This window comes from Aspergillus pseudodeflectus, assembly GCF_044049435.1.
Source record: "Aspergillus pseudodeflectus strain CBS 756.74 chromosome Unknown BJX68scaffold_81, whole genome shotgun sequence".
NCBI classification, from domain to species: Eukaryota; Fungi; Ascomycota; class Eurotiomycetes; order Eurotiales; family Aspergillaceae; genus Aspergillus; species Aspergillus pseudodeflectus.
The window spans coordinates 1-13,032 of record NW_027263857.1 but is presented as its reverse complement, the minus strand read 5'-3'; the positions used below and the strand labels follow the sequence as shown (position 1 = coordinate 13,032).

Here is a 13,032-nt window from a genome sequence, read left to right as displayed (position 1 = left end):
TGGACCGGGAGTCGTCATGCTCATTGAAGGAGTGTAGTCCCGAGGTTCAGTGTGATGACAGAGTGAGCTAGATAATGTCTTAAAAAAACGGCTCTGTACCAGTCGTGAGCTGATTCAATCGCATGAACAGATTTAAACGTTGGTTGATAACCGCGTGTAGTTGCTGAAGCTGGTTGGTGTTGTACAGTGCCTAGGACAGCTTCACCGCCCGCGGCATCATTGGGCGGCGCTACTCGCTTATTCATTAAGTCCACGTTACCGGCATCGAAGGTGTCCTGTCCAGACTCCTCGACTGTCAATACAGACGCTCTCTGATCCCCGTCTTCTTGCTCCTCTGCCAATCCCTCCCGTTGTGCAGTGGATGAGGCGATCGCCCGAGTGATCCCTCTGTCTTCAGTGCGCGGAGCTTGCTTCTGCTTCTTTGCGGTGCGGCTTCGGCCAACCCTCCTTCAAGATGCAGTCCTCCCCAAACATGCTTACCAAGGTACAATCTCTCTTTAATCTGCTCCGTCTTTGGTGCTGCTTCTAATACATATGCAATGGCTAGTTTGAGTCGAAGTCGTCCCGTGCGAAGGGAATTGCTTTCCATTCCACGCGGTCAGTCGGAGCGACCTCCTTTCCCTTACTCGTCGCATTCGCTGAGGACTAATTCCGGAGCAGGCCATGGATTCTCGTATCTCTCCATTCGTCGACGATCCAGCTATGGGATTACCGCATGGGAACTCTCATTGACCGATTCGAAGAGCACGACGGTCCGGTCCGAGGCATTGACTTCCACCCGACTCAACCCCTCTTCGTGTCCGGAGGTGACGACTATAAGATCAAGGTCTGGAGTTACCAGACACGGAGGTGTCTTTTCACATTGAATGGACATCTGGACTATGTCCGAACAGTGTTTTTCCATCATGAGCTTCCCTGGATTCTGTCCGCGTCGGACGACCAGACAATTAGGATTTGGAACTGGCAAAATAGGTCACTAAGTTAGTTGCACTCAGGCCACCTTGTTTGACGATTTACTGACTTTTCTCCCTTAGTTTGTACCATGACCGGCCATAACCACTACGTGATGTGCGCGCAATTCCACCCGACCGAGGACCTAATCGCCTCCGCCTCATTAGATCAGTCTGTCCGTATCTGGGATATCTCGGGGTTGCGGAAGAAACATTCGGCACCAACCACCATATCATTCGAAGACCAAATGGCCCGGTCCAACCCGTCACAAGCAGATATGTTCGGAAACACCGATGCTGTCGTAAAGTTCGTGCTGGAAGGTCACGATCGGGGTGTCAACTGGGTTGCATTCCACCCCTCGCTGCCCTTGATTGTTTCAGCTGGTGATGATCGTCTCATTAAGCTGTGGAGAATGAGTGGTATGTTGGAACTACACCGGACTTGCTCATATGTACTGACTTGATGTAGATACGAAGGCATGGGAAGTCGACACCTGCCGAGGACACTTCCAGAATGCGTCCGCCTGTCTCTTCCACCCCCACCAAGACCTTATCCTTTCCGTCGGCGAAGACAAGACAATTCGTGCGTGGGATTTGAACAAGAGAACTTCCGTCCAGTCGTTCAAGCGGGATGTGGATCGGTTCTGGGTCATTGCTGCTCACCCTAAGATCAACCTGTTTGCCGCTGGTCATGACACTGGTGTCATGGTCTTCAAACTGGAGAGAGAGCGACCTGCGTCCGCTGTGTACCAGAACCAATTGTTCTTCATCACAAAGGAGAAGCATGTCAAGTCATTTGACTTTGCCAAGAACGTCGAATCCCCTCCTATGCTGTCATTACGCAAACTCGGTTCCGCTTGGGTGCCTCCGCGAACCCTCTCATACAATCCTGCTGAGCGTGCTATTCTAGTTACTTCTCCTACAGACGGAGGTGTATATGAGTTGATCCACCTCCCTCGCGATGCTACTGGAGCCATCGAACCCACGGACGTCAAGCGCGGCCAAGCTTCCTCCGCTGTTTTTGTTGCGCGCAACCGATTCGCTGTCTTTAGTCAGGCAAACCAGCAGGTTGATATCAAGGACCTCAGCAACTCAACCACGAAATCCATCAAGCCCCCGTCTGGAACGACCGACATTTACTTCGGTGGAACTGGCTCACTGCTTTTTATTACCCCTACCTCTGTCGTTCTCTTCGATATTCAGCAGAAGAAGCAACTGGCAGAGTTAGCTGTCAGTGGCGTTAAGTACGTTGTATGGTCTAATGATGGGCTCTATGCAGCTTTGCTCAGCAAGCACAACGTTACTATTGTCACCAAGACTCTCGAACAAGTGAGCAGCCTCCACGAGACAATCCGCATCAAGAGCGCAGCTTGGGATGACGCTGGCGTCCTTCTTTACTCCACCTTGAACCATGTCAAGTACTCGCTGCTGAATGGGTACGTTTTCCCACTCCCCCTGAATGACCCGACTAACAACCCCATAGTGACAGCGGTATCATTCGGACACTGGACCAAACGGTTTATCTTGTCAAGGTCAAGGGCCGCAGTGTTTACTGCCTGGATCGCAATGCTAAACCTAGAACCCTGGAAATTGACCCTACCGAGTACCGCTTCAAGCTTGCTCTGGTCAAGAGGAACTACGATGAGATGCTCCAAATCATCAAGACTTCCAGCTTGGTTGGTCAAAGTATCATCTCCTACCTGCAGAAGAAGGGCTACCCTGAGATCGCACTACAATTTGTGCAAGATCCCCAGACTCGTTTCGAGCTAGCCCTGGAGTGCGGTAACCTTGACGTTGCCATCGAAATGGCTAGAGAGTTGGACCGTCCCAACCTGTGGAGCCGGCTCGGAACCGAAGCGCTGGCACATGGCAACCATCAAATAGTTGAGATGGCTTATCAAAAACAACGAAACTTTGATAAACTGTCTTTCCTGTACCTTGCCACTGGTGACCAGGAGAAGCTCTCAAGAATGGCCAAGATTGCAGAGCACCGTGGCGACTTTACCTCGAGGTTCCAGAACGCCCTCTACCGAGGCGACGTCGAGGACAGGATTCAGATGTTCAAGGAGGTGGATCTCTGTAAGTTGATACTATTCTTGTTCGCTCACTATGTGTTTCTAACTCTTCACAGACCCTCTTGCATACCTTACTGCCAAGTCCCATGGTCTGACAGAAGAGGCCGAATCCATCCTCGAGGCCGTTGGCCTAACAGAAGATCAAATCTCCCTCCCAACTATTGAAGAACCTCTACAGGTAGCGCAACCCATTGTGCCAACTTACAAGGCAAGCTGGCCTGTCAAGGCTGCTGCACACTCTTCCTTCGAAAAGGCCTTGATGGGCGAAGTTGGCGCCGGAGATGAAGAGGCTGCTGGGCTTGGCTTTGAACCTGAAGAAGAGGAGGATGCTGTTACCGCAGGCGAAGCACTTGAAGATGAGGACGAGGATGTTGCCGGATGGGATATGGGCGATGAGGTCAATGTTGAAGAGGACGTTGATTTCGTCAACGTTGACAGCGCTGAGGCAGGTGCTGGCAGCACCGAAGCGGACCTCTGGGCCCGTAACTCTCCTTTGGCGGCCGACCACGTTGCAGCTGGTTCTTTCGACACGGCTATGCAGCTTCTCAACCGCCAAGTCGGAGCTGTTCACTTCGCTCCATTGAAACCTAGATTTCTTGAGATTTTCAAGGCGTCCAAGACCTACCTCTCCGCCTCTCCCGGCCTTCCTCCTCTTGTCAACTATGTGCGACGAACTGTGGATGAGACTGACAGCCGTAAAGTGCTCCCTGCTATCCCCAGGGATCTCGAGACTATTGCTAGCGTCGACTTGCAAGAAGGCTACGCAGCAATGAGGTCAAACAAACTCGAGGATGGCGTCAAGATCTTCAAGGGTATCTTACAATCTGTCCTTGTCAACGTCGTCTCATCCGAGGCCGAAGTTGAGCAGGCGAAGAAGATCATTGAGACTGCCCGAGAGTATATCCTTGCCATGTCTATTGAGCTGGAACGCCGGTCCCTCTCATCGGACTCCCCAGATGACCTCAAGAGAAGCCTGGAGCTTTCTGCTTACTTCACAATTCCCAAGCTTGAAGTTGCTCACAGGCAACTGGCTCTAATGGCAGCGATGAAGCTCGCCTTTGCCAACAAGAACTACTCGTCCGCTCTCAGCTTCGCCAACCGCATGCTGGCCAATGGTGGCTCCGCTAAGCTCTTGGACCAGGTTAGTATCGTCGTTCCCTTACCCGCAAGATGCCATCTAACTCTTTCGACAGGCGAAAAAGATCAAGGCTCAGTGTGAGCGTAACCCACAGGATAAGATCGAGATTGAATTCGACCAGTTCGCCGAATTCGACATCTGCGCAGCCTCGCATACTCCCATCTACACTGGATCCCCCAGCGTCTCAGATCCTTTCACTGGCGCCAAGTACCACGAACAATATAAGGGCAGCGTCTGCCGGATATCAGAAGTGACCGAGATCGGCGCGCCCGCAAGCGGATTGCGGTTGTTTGTCCCAAGCCAGATTTGATTCCATGACGTGTGATGGGTTATGTTTAAAGATAGAAAAGTGGGCTCTTCTCTCCTATCTTCTCTTCAAGGTCTCGTGATCCTGAGATCCTGTTTCTAGATACATGGATCTGTTACCTCTTGTCTTCAATAATTATTGAGCGATGTTAGTATAATATTCTTCTTTTGTGAATGCAACGCATGTTTAACCATGATGTGGAGATGTCTATTCATTTATATACATACATATACATCTATACTATCAATACATTAGAGCGGAGTATCCAGCTACCCATGCCATTGCATCCATCGCCAATATAGGACTAGTCACACCTCCCATCCTTCCACCCAGTCCTCCACCTCTCCTCCCAGAGCCGGCAATCAAACTCTTTCTTCCCGAGCTTCCGATTCACCTCATTATGCGCCTCACACATCCAGTTCCCAAACTCCTTCCGCCCACCCAGCTTCGGCTCGTTCTTCCCACTCGGCTCCGCCATCCAGGTCCGAAAATCGTCGGCGCATACCCAGCACGGGTAGAGCTTCGACAGAAGCTTCAGGAAGCCACGCATCTCACTTTGCTGTTCTGTGTTGGCCTTTTCGGGATATGTTGCTGACATGCTATGAAGGAGGGTCCAGGTTGAGCGCCCGAGTTCTTCGACGTCTGGAGGGCATTCTTTTGGTGGTTGGCGGGTTGATGCTGGTGTTGATGAGGGGATGGCTTTGGCTTGTTTGGTAAGGTTTTTCCACGCGGCGGCGGATGTGCAGGTTCGACATCTGATATTTTAGGAAAGTTAGCCCCGACTCATTGATATGGCTTGAAGGGTCGCAAGCGGTGGTGGTAGGTAAGACGCACGGTTTCCCATCTTTATCTAAGACGACCCCACTGGGCGTTTTCGTTGTCGTTGCGGATTCATCGCGCTTGGACTCGGAAGAGGAGGAAGCAGCCGCTGTAGCATTCTGGAACTGGTGCGCGAAGAGATTCTTCTGTGGTTGCGAATGCGACTCGGAAGAAGTGTCCGCCATCTCGCGGGCTCCTGATCTCGCTATGAAAGGGAGGGGTGTAGCTGGTCGCCTGTACGGATCCGGAAAGTGTCGTGCAAGAGGCAGATGTATCTGATCTATACCTCGTAGTCACTATGTCTAAATCTGTATCAACCTCTACACAAGGTTTATAGATGTACGGCGGAGAAGTAGGGGAATTTAGTTATCAGCTGCTTTGTCAGCGGCCAGCTTCAACGCCTATCTATCTGATGAGGTCCACTTTTCTTTGAGAAAGCTTGGCTGGAGCCGACATTTGCAACTTGGAGCTTGATCAAAGATGTGATACGGATCACTTCTTTCTCCTGGCTTATTCTATTATAGCAAACCTGAGATACTAGTGAATGAGTGCGAACTTTCTGTCTGTTCGGATAAACTTTCAAATTGCGGCTCAAATTCTCATCCCCGTCGCGTCGCGTCCTGACTTCCGCGGTTCATCGCAATCCAATTTCTACATGCATCGACTCTAGATAGAGGCAGCAAGTTTCTAAAGAGCTCAACGAAGATGCCACGACGTGTCGTTCTAGATTCCGACTCCGACTCCGAACTCGAATTATCCGACGTCCCATCCCAACCCTCCGATAAGCAGCTCGAGAAAGCTCTACGTGATGCCGTCGCCCAAATCTACAAAACGGGGAAGATGGAAGAATTAACGGTCAAAAGAGTTCGACTAGCGGCTGAGAAGGCACTGCAACTTGAGGAGGGTTATTTCAAGAGAAACGGTGAGTGGAAGGCGAGGAGTGAGCAGATTATCAAGGATGAAGTGGTATGTGGGCAACCGATTAGTGCGGCTTGAGTTGATTGGGACATTGAGGGCTAACTGTGTTGTGGTGGTAGGAGGTGCAAGATGCCGCTGGGCAGGGATCTCAAACACAAGAGGAAGAGGAACATGAGGACAATAGCACACCTCCGCATGCAAACATACCTACAAAACGCGCCAAACCAAAGACGTCCTCAGCACCTCGAAAACGCCGCAAGACGAGCTCTGAGAGTGAGTTGGATGGCGAAAGTGAGGAAGAAACGAAATTCACGAAAAAACCCGCAACAAAGAAGGCAGATCCTGAATTGTCCGAGGAGAAGATTCTAGATGACTCTGATACCAACGAGAAAGGCACCGAATCGCCTAGACAAAATGCCGGCGCTGGCGGCGACTCGGAAAGCGAAATGTCGATTGTTTTAGACGAAGAGCCCAAACCCAAGCGCCAAAGGCAGAAGAAGAGCGCCGCAGCAACTTCCGGAAAGGCGAAAAAGAGGGCCCCTTCGAAAGCAAAAGACACAGATGCAGATCCTAACCAGGCGGAGATCAAGCGGCTACAAGGCTGGTTGATCAAATGTGGCATTCGCAAGATGTGGGCGCGAGAGCTGGCTCCGTATGAAACACCAAAGGCGAAAATCAAACACCTCAAAGATATGTTGAAGGACGCGGGGATGGAAGGCCGGTATTCCGTGGAGAAGGCTAGGCAGATCAAGGAAGAGCGCGAACTCCGTGAGGATCTCGAAATGGTTCAAGAAGGAGCAAAACGTTGGGGTAAGGAGAAGGGAGACGACGGCAGTGACAGTGGTCAGCCCCGGCGGCGGCTAAATCGAGGACTAAAGAGTCTCGCCTTTCTCGAGAGCGATGGGGAGGAGACCGACTGACGGGGCGCTATTATTGTGCAGTCCCAACTCCGTGTGAAGTAGCATAGGTTCCGTTCGTATCTCCGATATGTATTAGTTAATAATGTCTTAATGAACTCAGAAGAGGCATCTAGCCATTATCTCCCGGATTTCGAGCCGCTCATGCGTTGGGCAGTGAGACTAAATACGGCCACGGAGGATATAAACAGGACAAGATTATAGAACTGCAATGGAAGTCAGCGTCATGCATTTCCTAACCGGATAGACAGGTAGGCGCACAGCAGTCCGAGAGTACTCATTCTCCTCCGCCTCGGATCTAGCCTCGACAAATAGGCGTCGTAGATTCGGGAGGTTTGCCTATGAGCATTGTGAGAACATGCAATTGTTGGCAAGGATGGAGAAAGTGAGAACGTACCATGGTGGCTTGTTGCGGTGAGAGCAGATGAAAGGAGGCGGTTGCGCAAGCTGGTGGTCTGGGGTGGGAAGACGAAGACCCGTAGTGGTTCAGATCAGCCGCTTTTGTGGACAGCAACTCTTTTTGGGTCTGGACCAACTTCACCTCCCCGGTCCGCCTCTTCTACCTCCGTCGCTCTCATCTTTCCGAACCCTGTCTCAGGGGGATCATGCTCGAATAATTCTACGAGGCTTTCCTGCAGTGTCCTGGTCCCTCGCAGCTCGCTTCAAGTGTCCACTTCTCCCTGAAGCGAACTCCCCGTCGCCCAACTCCCCCGCAGTGGTCGACAACACCACGGTCCCGACCTCTTCCCTCTGTCCACATCATATTCTGCGGAGGCGCGACTTTGTCGTCGCTGAAGCCTGTCCTTACCCAGCATGGCGATGAATAGGATCCGCGGCGCCTTTGCGGTGCCTAGGAAAGGAGAGACCTTTGAGTTGCGAGCTGGTCTTGTGTATGAACATTCCCCGACTACGTATCCGTCATAGTCTCCATGCTGACCGGATCGATAGCTCACAGTATGCCTATGAGAGGTATGTTTCGCGAACAATCAATCGACGGAGACGGCAATTCGATGTCCAGGATAGTGGCTGATAAACTGTTACAGAAAGGAGGCGATTCAAAAGACGATCATGGCCATGACCCTAGGCAAAGACGTTTCCGCTCTTTTCCCTGATGTACTCAAGAATATTGCGACCACCGATTTGGAGCAGAAGAAGCTAGTATATCTCTATCTGATGTGAGACCTCGGTGGCCTTCTTCATTGCCTACCGCTAATTCTAGCTCCGCGGGATAGGAACTACGCCAAATCACATCCAGACCTCTGCATTCTCGCTGTCAACACCTTTGTACAGGACTCCGAAGACCCAAACCCCCTGATCAGAGCACTCGCAATCCGAACAATGGGATGTATCCGGGTGGATAAGATGATTGATTACATGGAAGAGCCGCTCCGAAAGACGCTGCGGGACGAGTCGCCGTACGTCCGCAAGACCGCTGCCATCTGCGTTGCCAAGCTCTTCGATCTAAGTCCGGCTATGTGCTTGGAGAACGGCTTCCTCGAGATGCTTCAAGAGATGATCGGAGACCCCAACCCAATGGTCGTCGCTAACTCGGTCACCGCTCTGTCTGAAATTCACCACGCTGCACCGGAAACCCAAGCCCTGCAGGTGACTCCGAACACCCTTCGGAAACTCCTGATGGCGCTGAATGAATGTACTGAATGGGGTCGAGTCACGATTCTCACAACCTTGTCGGAGTACAGAACGAGCGCCGTGAATGAGGCAGAACAGATCTGTGAACGGGTTGCCCCTCAGTTCCAACACGCCAACCCTAGTGTGGTGCTGGCCGCCGTAAAAGCAGTATTCCTTCACATGAAACTGGTCAATGCAGAGCTGTCCAGCAACTATCTCAAGAAAATGGCTCCTCCATTAGGTAATTCTACCTTTCCAGTACCATTATCGACTCGCTAATGTATGTTCAAGTGACACTGGTTTCATCCGCTCCCGAAGTACAATATGTCGCTTTGCGCAATATCGATCTATTGTTGCAGAAGCAGCCGGATATCCTGAACAAGGAACTTCGGGTTTTCTTCTGCAAGTACAATGACCCGCCCTATGTCAAATTCCAGAAGCTCGAGATTATGGTGCGGATAGCCAACGACCGGAACTTTGACCAGCTGCTAGCGGAACTAAAGGAGTATGCTTTGGAAGTGGACATGGATTTTGTGCGCCGTGCAGTCAAGGCTATCGGCCAGGTTGCCATCAAGATTGAGAGTGCTTGCGAGAAGTGCGTCAACACTCTGTTAGACCTTATCAACACAAAAGTCAACTACGTGGTACAAGAAGCGATTGTGGTGATCAAGGACATTTTCCGCAAGTACCCCGGATACGAGGGCATCATTCCCACTCTTTGCAAGTGTATTGACGAACTGGATGAGCCCAATGCTAGAGCCGCACTTATCTGGATCGTGGGTGAATATGCTGAGAAGATTAGCAATGCTGGCGATATCTTGGCAGGCTTTGTGGAAGGGTTCAACGAGGAATTCTCACAGGTTTGTCGCCTGTTGGCTCTTGATGGCGGATATATACTAACTGCCAATTGTAGACCCAACTACAGATCCTGACCGCTGTCGTTAAGCTCTTCTTGAAAAGACCTGACAAGGCTCAAGGCTTAGTCCAAAAGGTGCTGCAGGCAGCCACAGCAGAGAACGACAACCCCGACGTGCGTGACCGAGCCTACGTCTACTGGCGCCTGTTATCAAACACCAGCGACACCAATGCTGCCAGAAACATTGTGCTGTCGAAGAAGCCTCCAATCGTCACTACCATTCATTCCCTACCTCCTGCTCTTCTTGAGCAACTTCTAACCGAACTCTCCACACTTGCGTCTGTTTACCATAAGCCTCCAGAGCAATTTGTTGGCCAGGGCCGCTTCGGTGCAGACGCTGTCCAGAAGGCAGCTATTGAGTATGCCTCTCTTGTTCTGTTCGTGTATTCATGATCTAACGTTTTTACTTAGGGAACAACTCCAGAACGCTCGCGACAACCCATTGGCTGCCGCAGCGGCTGCTGCAGTTGACGGTACGGCTGCTCCACAGCAACAAAGCAACGTCGAGAACCTTTTGGATATCGACTTCGATGGCACCGCGCCTGCATCTGCTCACAAGGAACCAAATGGTGGCATGTCCGGCCTGGAGGGTCTCGCCGGGACTCCTGTCCGGGTAGAGTCTCCCGCAGCTGGGGCACCTGCACCCTCAGGAAGCAATAACTTGGATGATCTGCTTGGGGTTTTCGGGGACACACCCGCGCCCACGGCAAGCACAGCCGCTTCCCCCAATGGCGGTGCTGGAGCTGATCTGCTCAATGGCTTTGGCGGGCTGGATCTCTCTGGAGACGGCATGTCTTCACCGCCGCCCGCAGGGGCAAGCCAGCCCAAGAAGACCAACGAAGACATCTTGTCGTTGTTCTAGGCAGGCGAAACGAGCGGGTGGGGGTTCGATGTTATATAGTCGGGTGGAAACAACGAGCATTGTATCGTTTTATCCTGTATGCCTTTTCCTAATTTCTACCATTCGATTGCACAATTGTGTCGGTGGCACTACTTCTTTCTTCTTATTGGTCATGTATTTTTCATGTATATCGCATCTGAGCAGCCTATGGAAAATAGACCGGTTTATGCCTCGTTCACCAACACATAGCGGTACCGCGCCTTGCCTTCGTGCATATCAACAATAGCCTTGTTGGCCTCCTTCATGGGCACCTCCTCGACCCATGGCTTAATCCCCTTCTCCGCAGCCAGCGCAAACATCTCCCTAATCTCATCCGGGCTACCAACAAGCGAGCTCTCCATCTTCAACCTCCGCTTCAGTGCCCCAACAGGCGCATTGAGCGTTCCATCCTCGGGCAATCCAACCTGCACAAAGCTCCCGTTCGTCGCCAGCAAACCCACATACTCATTCATCGGCATCTTCGTCGAGGACACCGTACACACGATCAAGTCCAGAGACCTCGCATACTTCTCCGCCCACCCCTGCTCCTCATCCGTCGCGATGTACGCATCCGCACCCATTTTCTCAACATCCGCCCTCTTACCCTCCTTCCTCGAAATCGCAACGACCTTGTCCGCCCCAAGTGCCCTGGCAAATAATACGCCAAAGTGTCCTAACCCACCAACACCAATAATTCCCACCCTCTTACCAGGTCCACACCCATTATGTTTCAGGGGCGAGTAGAGCGTCACACCACCGCAGAGCATGGGAGCCGCATCAGCCGAGGACACACCATCAGGGATCTTGATAACGAAGTGAGAAGGCGCGCGGTTGTATAGCGCATATCCACCATATGACTTGCCGCCATTGAAATGCACGCTGTTATAGGTGCTCACGAACTTGTGCGAGCAGTAGTTCTCCCAGCCCATGCCGCATTCGGGGCAGTCGCCGAAACGGCCGAGGCATGCGTCGCTTTGGGCGCCGACACCAACACGGTCACCAACTTTGATTCCACCGACTGCTTTGGATCCGACGCGGATGGCTGTGCCGACAATTTCATGGCCGACGCAGCACGGGTACAGGGCTGGGCGCTGTTTAGATTTAGTGTGTGTTCGATTTTATACATGTCCACGCCACAACTAGCAACAAAATGGGAGCCAAGTATCCGGTCGTATCTCGGACAAACTCCAGACTCCACTCCGTTTGCCAATTGTGGTCTTGTCTTGCCGGTTATACCAAGGTAAATGAAAGTGAACTTACCCAACCACTCCTCAATGTATGCAAATCCGAGCCACAGATACCACAGTGTGTAACCTTGATATCAACATCCGTCTCCTCCCAGGGCTTCGGCTCAAACTCCTGCCAGACCATGTTTCCATCAGCGGATTTGGGGTCAAGACCCATCCAGCCTTCGAATTTGTAGTCTTGTTGCGCTGCCATTTTCGTTTCGATATGTACGAGGTTGAATCACTGAATATGTGAGGCCGTATATGTATGGGAAGGCAAGAGAATGGACGAAAAGCAGCAAATATAGCGAAAACCAGAAAATTGGAGAGACACTCGACGGATCGAGTCCCTTATCAGGACCGGGACTCGGGAGGGTGCAGGTGGTTCTCGGGCTCTCGGCTGGGTTGTTGGTACTGTTATTCGCCGGCAAGTGCGGTCCCACATGCCCGGGGAGATCCATCTTGGAATCTAAAAGAAGGGAGAAACCGGCTGGATTAATAATTGGAGATCTTCTGGGGTGCAACAATTCGGAGGTGCTTTTTGTGCTGGGGATGTTGAGCATTATTTTTCATCTTGAGGATTGCAGTTGATTGTATACTTCTTTTTCGTCCAATAGTAAGTGAGGTGAGAGAAGTAAGTACTATGCGCCACCAAGGTCCTGGCGTACTCCGGCGTAATATTTTTAGATTACCGATGAATAAGAAAAGCAAATAAACTATGCAAATGCAAGTTCCATTATAAATTACTATTACTACCGCATATTTAACACAAAATCCAACTGCTCTGACCTGAAATGGAGTCCTTTGCTTGAATTAGCACGGGGAACCGCGATCCTCCAGGCAAAGGGGCCCCAGGGCGGAAAAGTTCACAAAGACCAAATCGAAACTCCATATTACTTTCTTTTATCCTCTAAACGCAGTCAGCGGGCTCTTCATAGCTCGTGTGGTTGAAATCCTGGCGTTTTGATGACAATTCCCATGGAACTGTTTACAGGAGAGCCATGACTGCCATGAGAGCAGCAAGGAGACCAGCAGTCGGGCGGACGTTGTCGGCAGCGCCGGTAAAACCCGGCCTTTCGGGGGTGACGCCAGTGGGAGGAACTCCAGGAGCGCCAGGAGCGCCAGGAGCACTAGGGGCACCGGGGGCACCAGGAGCGCCAGGAGCGCCAGGAGCACTAGGGGCACCAGGGGCACTAGGGGCACCAGGAGCGCCAGGAGCACCAGGAGCGCCAGGAGCACTAGGGGCACCAGGGGCAC

The 13,032-nt window shown here is 51.7% G+C and overlaps 6 protein-coding genes across 6 annotated transcripts; 3 read left to right on the top strand and 3 right to left on the bottom strand.

The window, feature by feature from the left end:
• The first annotated feature begins 265 nt into the window (after nt 1–265).
• On the top strand, nt 266–4,666 carry BJX68DRAFT_248546 (coatomer subunit alpha). Its single transcript, XM_071041935.1, has 8 exons — nt 266–484; nt 548–597; nt 661–980; nt 1,035–1,370; nt 1,420–2,386; nt 2,434–3,029; nt 3,082–4,166; nt 4,219–4,666. The coding sequence occupies exons 1-8, from the start codon at nt 455–457 to the stop codon at nt 4,471–4,473; spliced, it is 3,639 nt and encodes a 1,212-aa protein (XP_070893175.1). The 5' UTR covers nt 266–454; the 3' UTR covers nt 4,474–4,666.
• On the bottom strand, nt 4,583–5,639 carry BJX68DRAFT_248545 (flavin-linked sulfhydryl oxidase). Its single transcript, XM_071041934.1, has 2 exons — nt 5,305–5,639; nt 4,583–5,225 (listed from the first exon to the last, which is right to left on the bottom strand). Exons 1-2 carry the CDS (start codon nt 5,472–5,474, stop codon nt 4,775–4,777), a joined length of 621 nt encoding a protein of 206 aa, XP_070893174.1. The 5' UTR covers nt 5,475–5,639; the 3' UTR covers nt 4,583–4,774.
• Nucleotides 5,640–5,736: 97 nt separating this feature from the next.
• On the top strand, nt 5,737–7,642 carry BJX68DRAFT_248538 (putative transcriptional regulator; the record flags this gene model as incomplete). Its single annotated transcript, XM_071041933.1, has 2 exons — nt 5,995–6,255; nt 6,327–7,127. The coding sequence occupies 2 exons, from the start codon at nt 5,995–5,997 to the stop codon at nt 7,125–7,127; spliced, it is 1,062 nt and encodes a 353-aa protein (XP_070893173.1).
• BJX68DRAFT_248536 (putative AP-1 adaptor complex subunit beta) lies at nt 7,643–10,737 on the top strand. Its single transcript, XM_071041932.1, has 7 exons — nt 7,643–8,014; nt 8,073–8,093; nt 8,168–8,299; nt 8,357–8,994; nt 9,045–9,613; nt 9,667–10,028; nt 10,081–10,737. The coding sequence occupies exons 1-7, from the start codon at nt 7,938–7,940 to the stop codon at nt 10,529–10,531; spliced, it is 2,250 nt and encodes a 749-aa protein (XP_070893172.1). The 5' UTR covers nt 7,643–7,937; the 3' UTR covers nt 10,532–10,737.
• BJX68DRAFT_209782 (NAD(P)-dependent alcohol dehydrogenase) lies at nt 10,633–12,150 on the bottom strand. Its single transcript, XM_071037713.1, has 2 exons — nt 11,810–12,150; nt 10,633–11,640 (listed from the first exon to the last, which is right to left on the bottom strand). The coding sequence occupies exons 1-2, from the start codon at nt 11,987–11,989 to the stop codon at nt 10,735–10,737; spliced, it is 1,086 nt and encodes a 361-aa protein (XP_070893171.1). The 5' UTR covers nt 11,990–12,150; the 3' UTR covers nt 10,633–10,734.
• Nucleotides 12,151–12,763: 613 nt separating this feature from the next.
• BJX68DRAFT_272421 (uncharacterized protein) lies at nt 12,764–13,012 on the bottom strand (the record flags this gene model as incomplete). Its single annotated transcript, XM_071047206.1, has 1 exon — nt 12,764–13,012. A coding segment is annotated over one exon (249 nt), but the record flags the coding sequence as incomplete, so codon positions are not given.
• Between the last annotated feature and the right edge of the window lie 20 nt (nt 13,013–13,032).

Excerpts from the sequence above, each read along its gene's own strand:
- BJX68DRAFT_248546 (XM_071041935.1), top strand. The coding sequence starts at position 455 with ATGCAGTCCTCCCCAAACATGCTTACCAAG. Across the intron at positions 981-1,034 it reads CTGGCAAAATAGGTCACTAA|TTTGTACCATGACCGGCCAT; the intron begins GTTAGTTGCACT and ends TTTCTCCCTTAG. Across the intron at positions 1,371-1,419 it reads TAAGCTGTGGAGAATGAGTG|ATACGAAGGCATGGGAAGTC; the intron begins GTATGTTGGAAC and ends GACTTGATGTAG.
- BJX68DRAFT_248545 (XM_071041934.1), bottom strand. The coding sequence starts at position 5,474 with ATGGCGGACACTTCTTCCGAGTCGCATTCGCAACCACAGAAGAATCTC. Across the intron at positions 5,226-5,304 it reads TTAGATAAAGATGGGAAACC|ATGTCGAACCTGCACATCCG; the intron begins GTGCGTCTTACC and ends CTAAAATATCAG.
- BJX68DRAFT_248536 (XM_071041932.1), top strand. The coding sequence starts at position 7,938 with ATGGCGATGAATAGGATCCGCGGCGCCTTTGCGGTGCCTAGGAAAGGA. Across the intron at positions 8,300-8,356 it reads CTAGTATATCTCTATCTGAT|GAACTACGCCAAATCACATC; the intron begins GTGAGACCTCGG and ends TCCGCGGGATAG. Across the intron at positions 8,995-9,044 it reads GAAAATGGCTCCTCCATTAG|TGACACTGGTTTCATCCGCT; the intron begins GTAATTCTACCT and ends TGTATGTTCAAG.
- BJX68DRAFT_209782 (XM_071037713.1), bottom strand. The coding sequence starts at position 11,989 with ATGGCAGCGCAACAAGACTACAAATTCGAAGGCTGGATGGGTCTTGAC. Across the intron at positions 11,641-11,809 it reads ATACATTGAGGAGTGGTTGG|CGCCCAGCCCTGTACCCGTG; the intron begins GTAAGTTCACTT and ends AAATCTAAACAG.